Consider the following 12,010-nt stretch of genomic DNA (forward strand, 5'->3'; position numbering starts at 1 on the left):
GTGACAATTAAAGGAGCTAATATATATGAAAGCATTTAGTACAGTTCTTGGCATATAGTAGATGTTCAGTAAATGGTGAATTCTTTTCTTTCTGTAAGTCCTATGAAATAACTCCTCCTCCTCTCCCCAAATTGATTAGTATTCACAACGAGACTCTTTTTGACTCCCAGGAGAATTTTTTTTGTTTAGATTTGTTGACTCCCTAACATGTGTAACACCTTCTGTTCTAAGACCTTTTCATGTATTATCTCATTTATTCCTCACAACTTGATGAGGTAGGTTATTCATTCTCTTTTATGGGTGAGGATACTAGGGATAATACAATTTTAATTGGTATATTCTTTAAGGCTGATGACCAAATTCCAGTCAGAACACAGTATACTTTTTAGAAGTTAAAGTATTAGGCAAAAGTAACAAATGTGTCAAGTTCTACGTAATGATCTGATTTTCCTCTCCTTTTGCTGTAGGTGGTATGGCGGGACTTCAGTCAATGATGAGGCAGTTTCAGCAGGGTGCTGCTGGCAATATGAAAGGCATGATGGGATTCAATAATATGTAAAGAAGATGCCTTAATATAAACAGACTCAGTTGATAAAATTATTTGCTGAGACCTCAGAGTTTCCCTTCTTTTTGCAAATGGGGGAAAAAAGTATTTTTCTGGCCTGTCTTGCCCTTTTTCTTTCTCTTCTTGTCTTTTTTCCCCATCCTTTTCATTTTCTTCCTTCCTTCCTTCCCTCCCTCCCTCTGATGGGGGGGAGGGAATACATGGTTTTGGTGGAAATCATTATATTTTTGCCTTAGATTTTCTTCTGTTAGTTTTCACTATCATAACACTTCTTAAGTTAAACAAATCATGATGTAAAATTTTAGTACTTAAAAGTTTTTAATTGTCTCAGAGGCCAAGCATTACATTTGTAAACAGTCCTGGTCAGTAGTTAACATGATGTCTCAATAAAAAGTGCTGTAAAATAAACTTCAAAGTCATTATAAGTTGAGGGGTTGTTAACTTTCTTTATGGTTTAAAATTATCAGTGTATCATGTTAAAAGGCACACAGAAGGCCAATAGCTATGTGTCATTTAAAACTATTCCTAGAGGTATACCTTTAATGGGAAATGTGGTAGAATAACTTGACCATTAGTATTAGCAATTTTTGTTTAACTTAGAATAATTAAGATAATTTTGCCATAGAAAATCTTAGCTCTTCCATTTAAATTGAAATTGTGAATTTAGTTACAGTTCTCAATATAATGTTTTGTATATAACTTGCATTTTCTTACCTCATATTTTTGAAGCCTTAATGGCAATATTTGGGTTTTTTTTTAAAGCTAATTTTGTTGTTTCTTACATACCAAAAATCTGCTTGAAGAAATTGAAGTACTTTGATGATAATAGCTCATGTATAGACCTCCTAGTGGGAAAATAATTGCAAATAGTAGGCTGTCACTATTATACATTAAAAATAATGAGACTATGACAAGGTTGATCTGGTTGTTGGTTACTTTGGATTGCTGCACAGTTCATTCAGAACAATGGCTTTTACATAAGTTATGGAATTAATTAAAAATACTAGGATAATTATTATACATATTCATTACTGATGTCGTGAAGATCATAGATCTGGTATAGCAGTGTGTTTTGAACTAGGATGAACTGATTCAGCAAAGGATTGATTTAGTAGGAGAGAGTGAAAGAAATAGCTAGTCTTTATACTATTAATTTTTTATGTCTCAAGAGTTTTTAAAAAGGTCTTATAAGCCAAAGTATCTTTAAAAAATAATTACATAAAGAATGCAGCTGATTTTCCTGTATACTTGGGCAAAGATTTTATAACCCATTAAATTATTTTCACCAGCTAAAAACTAGAATATCTGTATAGAACACTGTATACCCTGTAAAAGTGATGTATCTTGTGTTTTGCAGAAATGTCATCACGAGTTCCAGCTAGAGAAATTTGACAATAGAGAAAATACTGTTCTCTAAATTAGTTTCTCATTAAACTGATGCATACCACATTTTCTGGGCATGCATTTTTGTGATTTCTGTCCTCAAGGTACCACTTTTGCATTTTGACCAAAAAAGAAAATGAGACACTTGGTCAAACTTTATGGCTTCAGGCATTGTTTTAAGTATTTTTGTGTCTGATACAAATTATGTTTTTCAGAAGTAAAAATAACAGTGGCAAAGGACAACTAAAGGCCCAGAACACCTAGTTCAGCTTCCATTTTTCTTTCCTCTTCTGTAAAATGAGGGAATTGGAGATGCTCTGTAAAATTCTGATTCCATTAATTCCTCTACCTGGCATCTTTAGTTACAAAAGCTATCCTTCAGTTCTCACAGTTTTTATCAAACTACTGATTTTTGACAGCATAAGTACTACATACTAAAATCAAATTCTTTAATAATTTGAACAAATTTCCTTTATTTTTCGCTATTGTTAAAATTGGTTCCTTAGCTTTTTGGTATCTATTATATTCCCAGCTTAGACCACTAGCTAGATCTGACATTGTACAGCATTGGATTCTTCCTGAATCTTATGTTACTTAAATATGTACAAACATAAAACTAGGTATAATTCCTTAGGCTTAGAATGCTTATGTAATTGTAAAATAAAAACAAACAGAAATTAATTATCAACAAACTACAGTACCAAGAAAGGGCAAGTCAACAATTTAACTTGGTGGATGTCAGTGTTCTCCTGCAAGTGTCATATTTGCTGGCATATAAGATATAAGGTGTATATATACACAAAGCATTGCAATTTTATGGAGAAATTTTTTGGAAAAAATTAAGTACTTTTCATCATGTAGTAAAAGTGATTTTAAAGTGTATTACATAAACCATTATTTTGTTAAATAAATACAGTATATTGTAATGTGAGAAGTCCTAAGTTCTGATATGCAGTAATATTTACTAACCTTGAATAGAAGTATAGTGGCACATACCTAAAAAGAAATGTAATATTGGGGCCGGCCCCATGGCCAAGTGGTTAAGTTTGAGTGCTCTGCTTCGCGGGCCCAGGGTTTCACGGGTTCGGATCCTGGGCGCGGACATGGCACTGCTCGTCAGGCCATGTTGAGGCGGTGTCCCACATGCCACAACTAGAAGGACCCACAACTAAAATATACAGCTATGTACCAGGGGGCTTTGGGAAGAAAAAGAAAAACTAAAATCTTAAGGAAAAAAAAAAAAGAAATGTAATATTATCAATAAATACTGATATGAGAAGGCAGCAAAACCAGGAAATTTACCAGAACTAAAGTCTCATCATGCATAGCAATGTAGGTAAAATTAATATAATATTAATAACTTATGTCAGTAAATGTAGGGTGTCTAAAAAGTAAACCATAATATAAAATAAAATTGAATGGATTTCTTTTACAAGTAGCTTTAGTACATGTAAACAAATATTTCAGTAAAAAATGGAACAGTGTGTAAAACAAATGTAAAGGAATTTCACCTCGATGCTTGTGTATGCAGTAAAATCAAGTATTTTGCTATTTGAATACAGAGAGCAACCAAGGAATTTGAATAAGCTCTAATAAAAACTGTGTCAGTGGGAACCTTGCTAAATAACAACTAAATGTAAGTTTTAGTCTTTAAAACCTAGCAATGATTATTAATAAAGCCAAGTAAGTTATCATTATTCCAAACTGGAAAGCTGTCATCACAGCTCAAATCTAGATGATTTTGTTCATTGCTGGCATTCACTGGATTAAAAACTGAGTCATCGTCAAAATTCTGCTCTAAGTTGCAGTTACCATGTTCTGAACATTAAGCTTTTGCATTAAGGTTGAACCTAGTACCTTGTTTGCTTTTGAGCCACGAGGTACAGGAATGATGCATTTATATCTCAAATGTTGGGGGATTAATTTAAATTTTACTTCTAGATCAGTGGTCTAGTCCATGGCTTGTTGCTTTTGTAAAGTAGTTATTGATGTGATTTGAAATTTTGCTAACAGTTTTTTCCCCACACTTTGCCATTAGGGGTAGGGAACAATTTATTTGTGCTCAGTGTTGAGTACTCCAGGCCCTATCCCTCTCTACTGACCTCTTATCTGTAATACAAGCATATTGAGTACAAGGTAATTTTTGGATACTTTTAAAGACAAAATACACCTTGTAAGCTGGTAATTATGGCCCATTTCCTTTGATAATATTAATGTGCCACACAAGTTCTTTTGAATTTGGCATGCCTATGCTATTGTCTCATTGCTTTTCTGTCTGTTCGTTTGAAAACATCATTTGAAGAGCATGTTATATCTTTTAGCTTCACCTGGCTTACAAGATTCTCTCATTAGCCTAAAACAATGCATTTCTCAGTACCAGTTGGCTCATAAATGGAAAAACAGTGAAGAAGTTGCACAGCAGTAGCTGCTTGTAAAAGGAGTAATTGAGATGAGCCCGATGCTAAGAAAATCTCCTAAGGGGCCTGAGACTCCTGTGACACTGCTGCGTAAAGGCTTTTCCTTCTCATGGGAAGTGGAAGGAAGCAATATCCTGTGACTGTGGTCTCTTTCTTAAGCAACGTATGCCAAAGTTTTGTGAGCGTCTTTCCAGAGAAAGGTTCTGTATCTGCATCAAGTGAGGAGAACATGTACTGTCTGTGTATTTGCATAGTTTAGGAATCATGCTTACTTGCTTTTTGTGATTTTATATTAGAATGAGGGAGACGTGCTCCTCCGTGACCCAAAAAAGGTAAGAGTTGGTGTTGGATATATTCATGGGCCCATAATTTCTGACTTTGGGAAATCAGTTAAGGGGTTCAGAATTTTGTTGCTGGCAGAAGTGCGAGAAATATCCGTCTATTTCCTGACACTGCATTTAATGGGAAACACAGAGTGAGAGACCCTGCAGTGGATGTGCATCCCTTGGTTTTCTGCAGTTTCTTTCTTAGTGTGTTAAAAGAAACAACGGATTGTTTTGCACTGAGATTAAAAGGCATCCTTAATTGTGGAAGTCCTTATTATATCCTTTATACTTGTTTTTTAGATTATTATCAGAAGACTCCTAGGATCTACAGACTTCAGATTAAGATGTACAGCTCTTCAACCTGATATTACTGCATTCAGGCATAGTGTACCAAAAAACTAATATTTTATGACTGCCACCATATAAAGAATTTTGGTAGTTGATTATCAATAGTACATTCTTATGACATTAAAAAATCTGACCAAATTTCAATTAAAACCCATGTGTTCACCTAGCATCAAATAAAACAAGTTCACTTGGTGTTTTCAATTACTTCTTACATGCAGGGCTTTAAAGCTTACAAATGGCTGTCTCTTTAATAATAGACTTCAAAAAATATGCACTTTATTAATTTCCATCCAAATCTCTCCAAATACCACACTCACTTTTGGTCTCAGAATTATCTGCCCCTCTATTTCTGACATTTTCATTCTCAGAAGGACAGAGTGGCTAAGAGTGTAGGCCATGGAATCAGACTGCCTGAGTTTGAACCTTTGCTCTGTTGCTTGCTTACCAGCTGTGGCCCTGAGCAAGTTACTTTAACCTCTCAGCCTTCGTTTCCTCATATGTAAAATGTTGGTAATTATACTAGTACCTCAGAGTTGTGAGGAAGAGTTAATACAAGGAAAGCCCGTAGCGCAGTACCTGGCATATCAGGCTCCATGAATGAAGCCACTGCTGTGATTTAACCATTTCTTTATCTTTATGCTTAAAATCAACCGAAAATGTATTTTAATTTTTACCACCTTATTTTTTCTTGTGCATCATTGATAATGAAAATATATCTCCCTGAGGGTTGGGATAACCTTAAAAATACTCTCTACTAAAATATATATATTTAGGTATGTTAAAACCCTAAGAAATTCTTTTTTTATTTGATGGACATTCCTGGTTATCGAATTTTATTCAGCTTTGTTTTCCCAGCTTTTCACAGGACTAGGTAGATCCAAATTTACCTTTTAGCTCTACAAGCATCATTAAATGATGAATTTAGACTGCAATTATGTTTTCAAGTAGATAAATTATATCTGAATTTATTTTTTGTCATAGAATACAATTTATACTACAAAGTGAAAGAGGGAACGATTTGGCATGTTGCTTTGTTGCCCACTTTTAGTTGAGCTATGACAGTATGGAAATGATGATAAAAATGTAAATCGCCAAAATGAAACCATTGGAGTTTCCATGGTTTTCCGTTGCTATGCGTTGTTGGTTTGTCATAGACTGCTCCTCAATTGCATATTTGTGTGACAAATAACTCTTCTGAGGAAAAACTTCCAGTTCATGTTGGAATGTGACTCGCATTTTGAATTTTCAGTAAACTAAGAAATATACTTGTTAACCATGAAAATAAGTTCTGATGCAGCAGTGAAAATTATTTGACGTTTAATTGCCAATTCAAAATAAAATCAGGTATTTATAAACATTCCACAAATTTTTAGTAATAAAGATTGTTATCCTTGCCAGTAAGAGGAAAGGGATTTTGAATACATGTAACGTAGAACTGCCCTGTTTATGAAAGCCAATTCATGAAGTGTTTAACAATTGGCTCTTTATTTTTTTTTCAATTTATCGCAGAGTTTGTTTTTGCTGTTTTTGACTGTCTCAACCCCTTGCTAATGCCACTAGACAGCATCAGATCATGTTACTAAAACTCATTTACCTCAGCAGCAAGCTCCTGTGGTTTTATTACCAGAAAATAGATTTTGAATGTTTAATTTTTAAAATGTAGATGGTTTTCAAATGATCACCTTTTGTTCTTCAGGCTTTCGTGTGGTTTTTAGGTTATCATAGTTATATGCAGGATCGAAAGTGTACAGAAATCTTAAGCAGAGTAGGGAAAAAGGATTTTTGCACAGGAGAGAAAGGAATATTTAATGTTGTAGGGGTGTTGGACCTGCTGGTGCCATGCTGAACAACAGATACCACAGGCCATAACTTTGGGGAGCATTTCTGAATTTTGACTTGCATGAAGACGGAATTTAAAGTATTAAATGAAGCCCCCCACTGTGACCAAAATGTATTTTCTGACCTCTACAATTCGTGAAAAGTATCATACTAAAACTACAATAAAAAACCATTTATCTGGCCATGCTCCAACTAGTTTGTTAAAGTAATGCAGTGATCATTGCAATCATGACTTTTTAATTTGATTGAACACTGGGAAAAACGGGAATAATCAGGGATGCCCCCTCTACACACCCTCCCCGCCCAGAGATAATAAATTGTTCCTCACATTTGTCAAAATGGAAGCTTTTCGCTGCCCTCAGCTCTCCTTGAGGCCTCAACTTTTCCTACAGTTATAAAGTATTTCAAACAAGTGTAAGCAAAACTCCCCTCTGAGGCTCTTATTTCAAGGGTATTTTGCCTAGACTGAATGTTAGAAATGGAATAAGTAGCATGAGCCGTGCATTTTAAACCATGTCTTCAGCAACCACATCTCATCGCAAGCCCTCGCGCACAGTAGGCAGCTGTTCTCCTTTCACAAGCGCGGAAGCCACGGGCTGGGAGGGGGAGCGCCCAGGACGCCGCGGGCGAACGGCTGCGCGGGGCGCGGAAGCCAGCTTCGAGGCGCAGGTACGAGGCGTGACGTCACTGGTGGTGCCAGGCTGCGGCTCCGCGAGCTCGGCCCCGCCCGCGAGAGCCGGTGGTTGCGCCTCCCAGGCGGTGGGCAGCCGAGCCGGCCCCGCCCCCACGCCGCCGGCCCCGCCCCCAGGCCCCAGTCCCCCGCTGTGGCGTGGCCGGGCGCGGCGTGAGGCTGACCCTGCTGGTGAGTCCCACTTCCCGACAGTGGGCTCGGTCGGCGACGGGGCGGGGAGGCGGAGGATGGAAGTGAGCTTATCGGCCGTTGCGTTCTATCTCGCCAGCGCCAGCAGCCCTGTGGCGGCGACCACGATGGACCAGGAGCCAGGGAGCCGTGCGGAGGGCGGAGAAGCGGCCCCGAACTCGGGGGCTGCGGCGGCCGCGGCGTTCAGGGAGTCGGCGCTGCAGGTAGGGGGCCGCCCCGGAGGCGGTGGCGCTGAGGCTGAGGCCGGGGGAGCCCAGCCTCCTCGCTGCCTTGTCGGCCGGCGGCCTTTTGGCCTGCCCGGCCTTCCTCCGAGCAGGCCGCCCGCCGGAGGGGCGTTTCGGGGCTCCTCCTCACGGTATCCCCGCCTCTGCTCAGAGACCCCGGCTTGGGGACAAGGGGCGGACGCCTCTGCTGCCGGCGGCCTCTCCCAAGCCCTCCGCTGGCAGCGCCGCAGACTCGGAGGCGGCCGCGGCTTTCCGGGGCGATCTGCCAGCTTCGAGTCTGCAAAGGAGACAAGGAAGGCGTGTCCCCGAGAGGCTGTCGTTAGAGTAGCTGGAAGCCAGGTGACGCCGGCCTCAGTCTCTTCTCGGCCTCTCGTTGTGCAAGTGCCCGACTTGACATCTGCCCTTTGGTCAGCTCCCAGCAACTATGTGCGAAGGGTTTACAGGCTATTTTTCACTTAATCCTTATAACTTATGCATAAGGTGGGCGTTATCCTGTCTTTCCAGTGTCAACAAATAAGAGGCATAGACTGCAAGAGAAGCAAAAAGTTTATTTGGGGTCTCAAGAATTGCAATTCGGGAGACAGATTCCAGTAGAAACTCAGTGTGCTCCAGTTACAGGAGAGGAGCTCAGGGTTTTTCTGGGGAAAAGGGGGAAAGATGAGGCACGTTGTATCAAGGAAGAGTTCAGTGGTGCTAGATGAGGTAAGGCTGGGTTTGTGCTTCATAGATTGTCTTGAGATTTGGTCATCAGGCAGGAGGCTAGACTTGTACTTCATTGGTTAGCAGTTGGGTCATCAGCAAAGTCCAATTTTATCAGTCCTCACAAACAGGATATTTTTGTCCTTACTGACTTCTTGGAGTGTTGGTGGATTGGTCCAGTTTGGAAATAAAGAAAATAAATATGACAGGCAGTTGCTCTGAAATGGCTGCTCTGGCTCTCTTTTAATATGGCTTTCCTCATGTCATCTTTCACATTTTCGTCTTTTGGTCAAGATCTCTCTTGAAAGCATTGCTGATCAAACATTGGAAAGCATTGCTGATTGACTATTGGAAAGGATTGCTGATCAGCCATCAAAACATCGTTGGTCCCTTGTCACCAGGAAGGCTTATTCCCAGTATGCGTGTCCCACGTAGGAGGGAAAACGGTTTCCTTAGGAACCGTTAGGCCACATTGGAGCGACAGGAGCGACAAGAGCGCCAGAGCAAAGGAAGGCTCTACCATCAAATTCTTTTAAGGGTAGTCATCTGTAGTTCCTTGAAGTTTCTCATGTGAAGTTTCATGTGAAGCCTTACTAATCATTTCCAAGTGCCGAACAACCATTATCCAAGTGGAGTTTTTATAACATTGAGCTATGCAGAGGAGAAAAAGTTTTACAACAACTAGAATTCCTATAATAACAAGCAAAATGGTAAGTCCAAATTGGAGAATAGACCTGAACCAGGAGTCAGTGCCTGAGGGCAGCCAGCTAAAGTGATCCAAGAATGACAGGATGTCAGTGGCCACTGTATTTAACCATTTGGCTTGTGCCCCGATTCTGTCTCGTTCTGTCTCTATCTTCCCAGAGGTGTTTACCCAAGTAAAATGAGGTATTTACAACAAATACAAATGTTACACTTACGTCTCTGGAGGTTTGATTGGTGAGGTGAGAAGTTCTAGACACTTAGCACCATGAATTAGGGGGGGAATAGTGGAGAGATTGGTAGCTAAATGTACTGAAGGATTCTCTAGATTCATGTACAGAAGGGGGTTTCTGATGACAAACCTAATAGAAAGATTTCCCCCTATTGTAACAGATTGGGAGATACGGATAAGAGTATTGTCTTTCTAAGAAAGAGGGAGAAGATAAGGCAAGAAGCAACAGCAAGTAGCAGGTGTATGGGCCTGGTTCGGCCATTTTGGGAAAGCTGTCTGCCTCAGATGTCAGCTGCTTCTCTTCCTAGGCAGTTGGATTTGGAGGTCTCCAGCGTTTGTACAGGACAGCATGTCAGATGGAGCCTTCTTTAACTGTGAGATGTATCTCCAAAATTCAGTGCCTTCTAGTTCTGCAACAGTGTCAGTGGTTAGGAGCACTTGGTAAGGTCCCTTCTGATGGGGCTTGAGTGCTGTGTTTCTCTGATGATGCTTCCAGAATACCCAGGCACCAGGCTCTAGATTGTGACCAACAGGAGCCTTTAAATTGGAATCTGGGAAAGCTTCTTTAACCTGTTGCTGATAGACTTGAGGATAAGACATTAGAGACTTAGAGCAGCTGGTCATATTAGCATAAGACAACAAGGGTTCAGCAGAAGGTTGTATACCAACAGACACTGACCTGCCAGTGACCGTCCCATGTGGAGTCAGTTCATGTTTCCTGAAGAGGGTACTGCAAACAGTTGGTGAGACCAAAAGCAATATTTTTGTTTCTGGCAGATGGAATAAGTTAAGGTTATCTGTAGATGGCTAAAGCTTTTTCTACTGATATTTGTGGGGAAGACACTTAAGATGCTGGACTTAGGGGCTGGCCCCGTGGCCGAGTGGTTAAGTTCGCGCGCTCCGCTGCAAGCGGCCCAGTGTTTCGTTAGTTCGAATCCTGGGAGCGGACATGGCACTGCTCATCAGACCACACTGAGGCAGCATCCCACATGCCACAACTAGAAGAACCCACAATGAAGAATACACAACTATGTACCGGGGGCTTTGGGGAGAAAAAGGAAAAAATAAAATCTTTAAAAAAAAAAAAAAAGATGCTGGACTTAGTGCAAAGGTGCTTCTGTGGTCATTTGCCTCTTTTCCCCCTTTTTTTTCCCTTCAGTCTTAGAAATTGGTGATGGTGTAGATAACACTTCCCAGAGAGGTTACAGCCCTTTTGAGATTAATAGGGGAGGTTTGGGGTCTTGGTGGAAAGGCATGGGTGAAATCTGAACTGCCACTAAACCTGCATTTCTGGTTTTGCAAAGATTTGTAAGATAAGGACTGTTGCTTTCAATTCCTCAAAAATTAAGTTGTAACTTAAATGACATCATAGGTTGATTTACCTGTCCCACTACATTATCCCTAATTTGCTTCTTTCCTTCTGAGTACACAGTTTTATTCTAACTTAGGGATGAAGGCTACGAATATCAGCTTCTAATTTGGCCAAATTTCTGATCGTAAGTTACTGACTCCTTTCAAGTATCTTGTCAGGTTTCAGCTGGGATAAATAGCAGATACTTCTGGCAGTATTAAATAACTCCATTAATATTAATTTTTAATTTTAGTTTCTTCTTGTCTGTTTAAAGGAATAATGTAGCAGTTTACCAGAAAATCTCTCAGTCTCGTTAACTCTGGGAGGAGCCCATTCAGGCCTTCCTTTGAAAGTAGATATGGGGGTGTCTGTAAAGGCCTTAACTTAACAGACTTTTGTATAGTTTTTTCTTTTAGGTACCTCTTACTTCTTAATTTTTCATTAGCTTTAAGGAGTGACGCTTTCGGCAAGGCTATTTTGGAATTTTGATCCTTTGCTTTTAAGTGCACTGCTTAACTGATCTTATCTGATTGGGACGTTCCTTCTCCTGGTGTGTATAATTCCTCCAAGGCTGAGGCTCGCAGCACTTTGGCAGGATCCTAGCCAAAAACGGGAGTTCAACCCACATTTCTGTTCAGCCGTATTTTGGCCTTCAACCTGACAGTTACTAAGCCAAGCTCTCAGGACGTGACAAGTTTAGTAAGATTTTGCTGTTCCTTGCAAATATTTACAGCTTCTGGAACCATAGTTTTTAAACAGGTGTGCCAGAAGGTGGCATGCTAGATTCTTTAGAAATTAAAGATTGCATTCAATTTGTCTGGTCCTTGGTTCTCAAATCTAGTGCACAAAAAGACAAGTTTTAGAAGCTCAAAAGAGCCCCAAAGTGGCCACTGTATTTTTAAATCATCTTTAGTATTATTGGTCCACTGGGACAAAAATTTATTAGAGGAAGGACCATAGTTCTTAAATATAAACCCAGCTGGAGTTCCTGAGGGAGAAACTTCATGGGAACTGTTAGAAGATGAAATTCCCATGTTAAAGCGT

General features: G+C 40.0%; 1 protein-coding gene across 6 annotated transcripts in view; it reads left to right on the top strand.

Annotated features, from left to right (window-relative positions):
• Positions 1-12,010, top strand: part of LOC103546406 (signal recognition particle subunit SRP54) — a 79,277-nt gene that overhangs the window by 40,329 nt on the left and 26,938 nt on the right. For 4 of the 6 annotated variants that reach the window (XM_070628797.1, XM_008512960.2, XM_008512959.2 and 1 more), the window contains one exon: positions 468-990. The exons of 1 other annotated variant lie outside the window; for it this stretch is intronic. In XM_070628797.1, coding sequence (XP_070484898.1) covers positions 468-559 — 92 coding nt within the window. In that variant the 3' untranslated portion in view covers positions 560-990. Of the gene's footprint in view, positions 1-467; positions 991-7,747; positions 7,962-12,010 lie in introns of those variants that run through there. One more of the 6 variants, XM_070628805.1, reaches the window with a different exon arrangement.

This window comes from Equus przewalskii, chromosome 1, assembly GCF_037783145.1.
Source record: "Equus przewalskii isolate Varuska chromosome 1, EquPr2, whole genome shotgun sequence".
NCBI classification, from domain to species: Eukaryota; Metazoa; Chordata; class Mammalia; order Perissodactyla; family Equidae; genus Equus; species Equus przewalskii.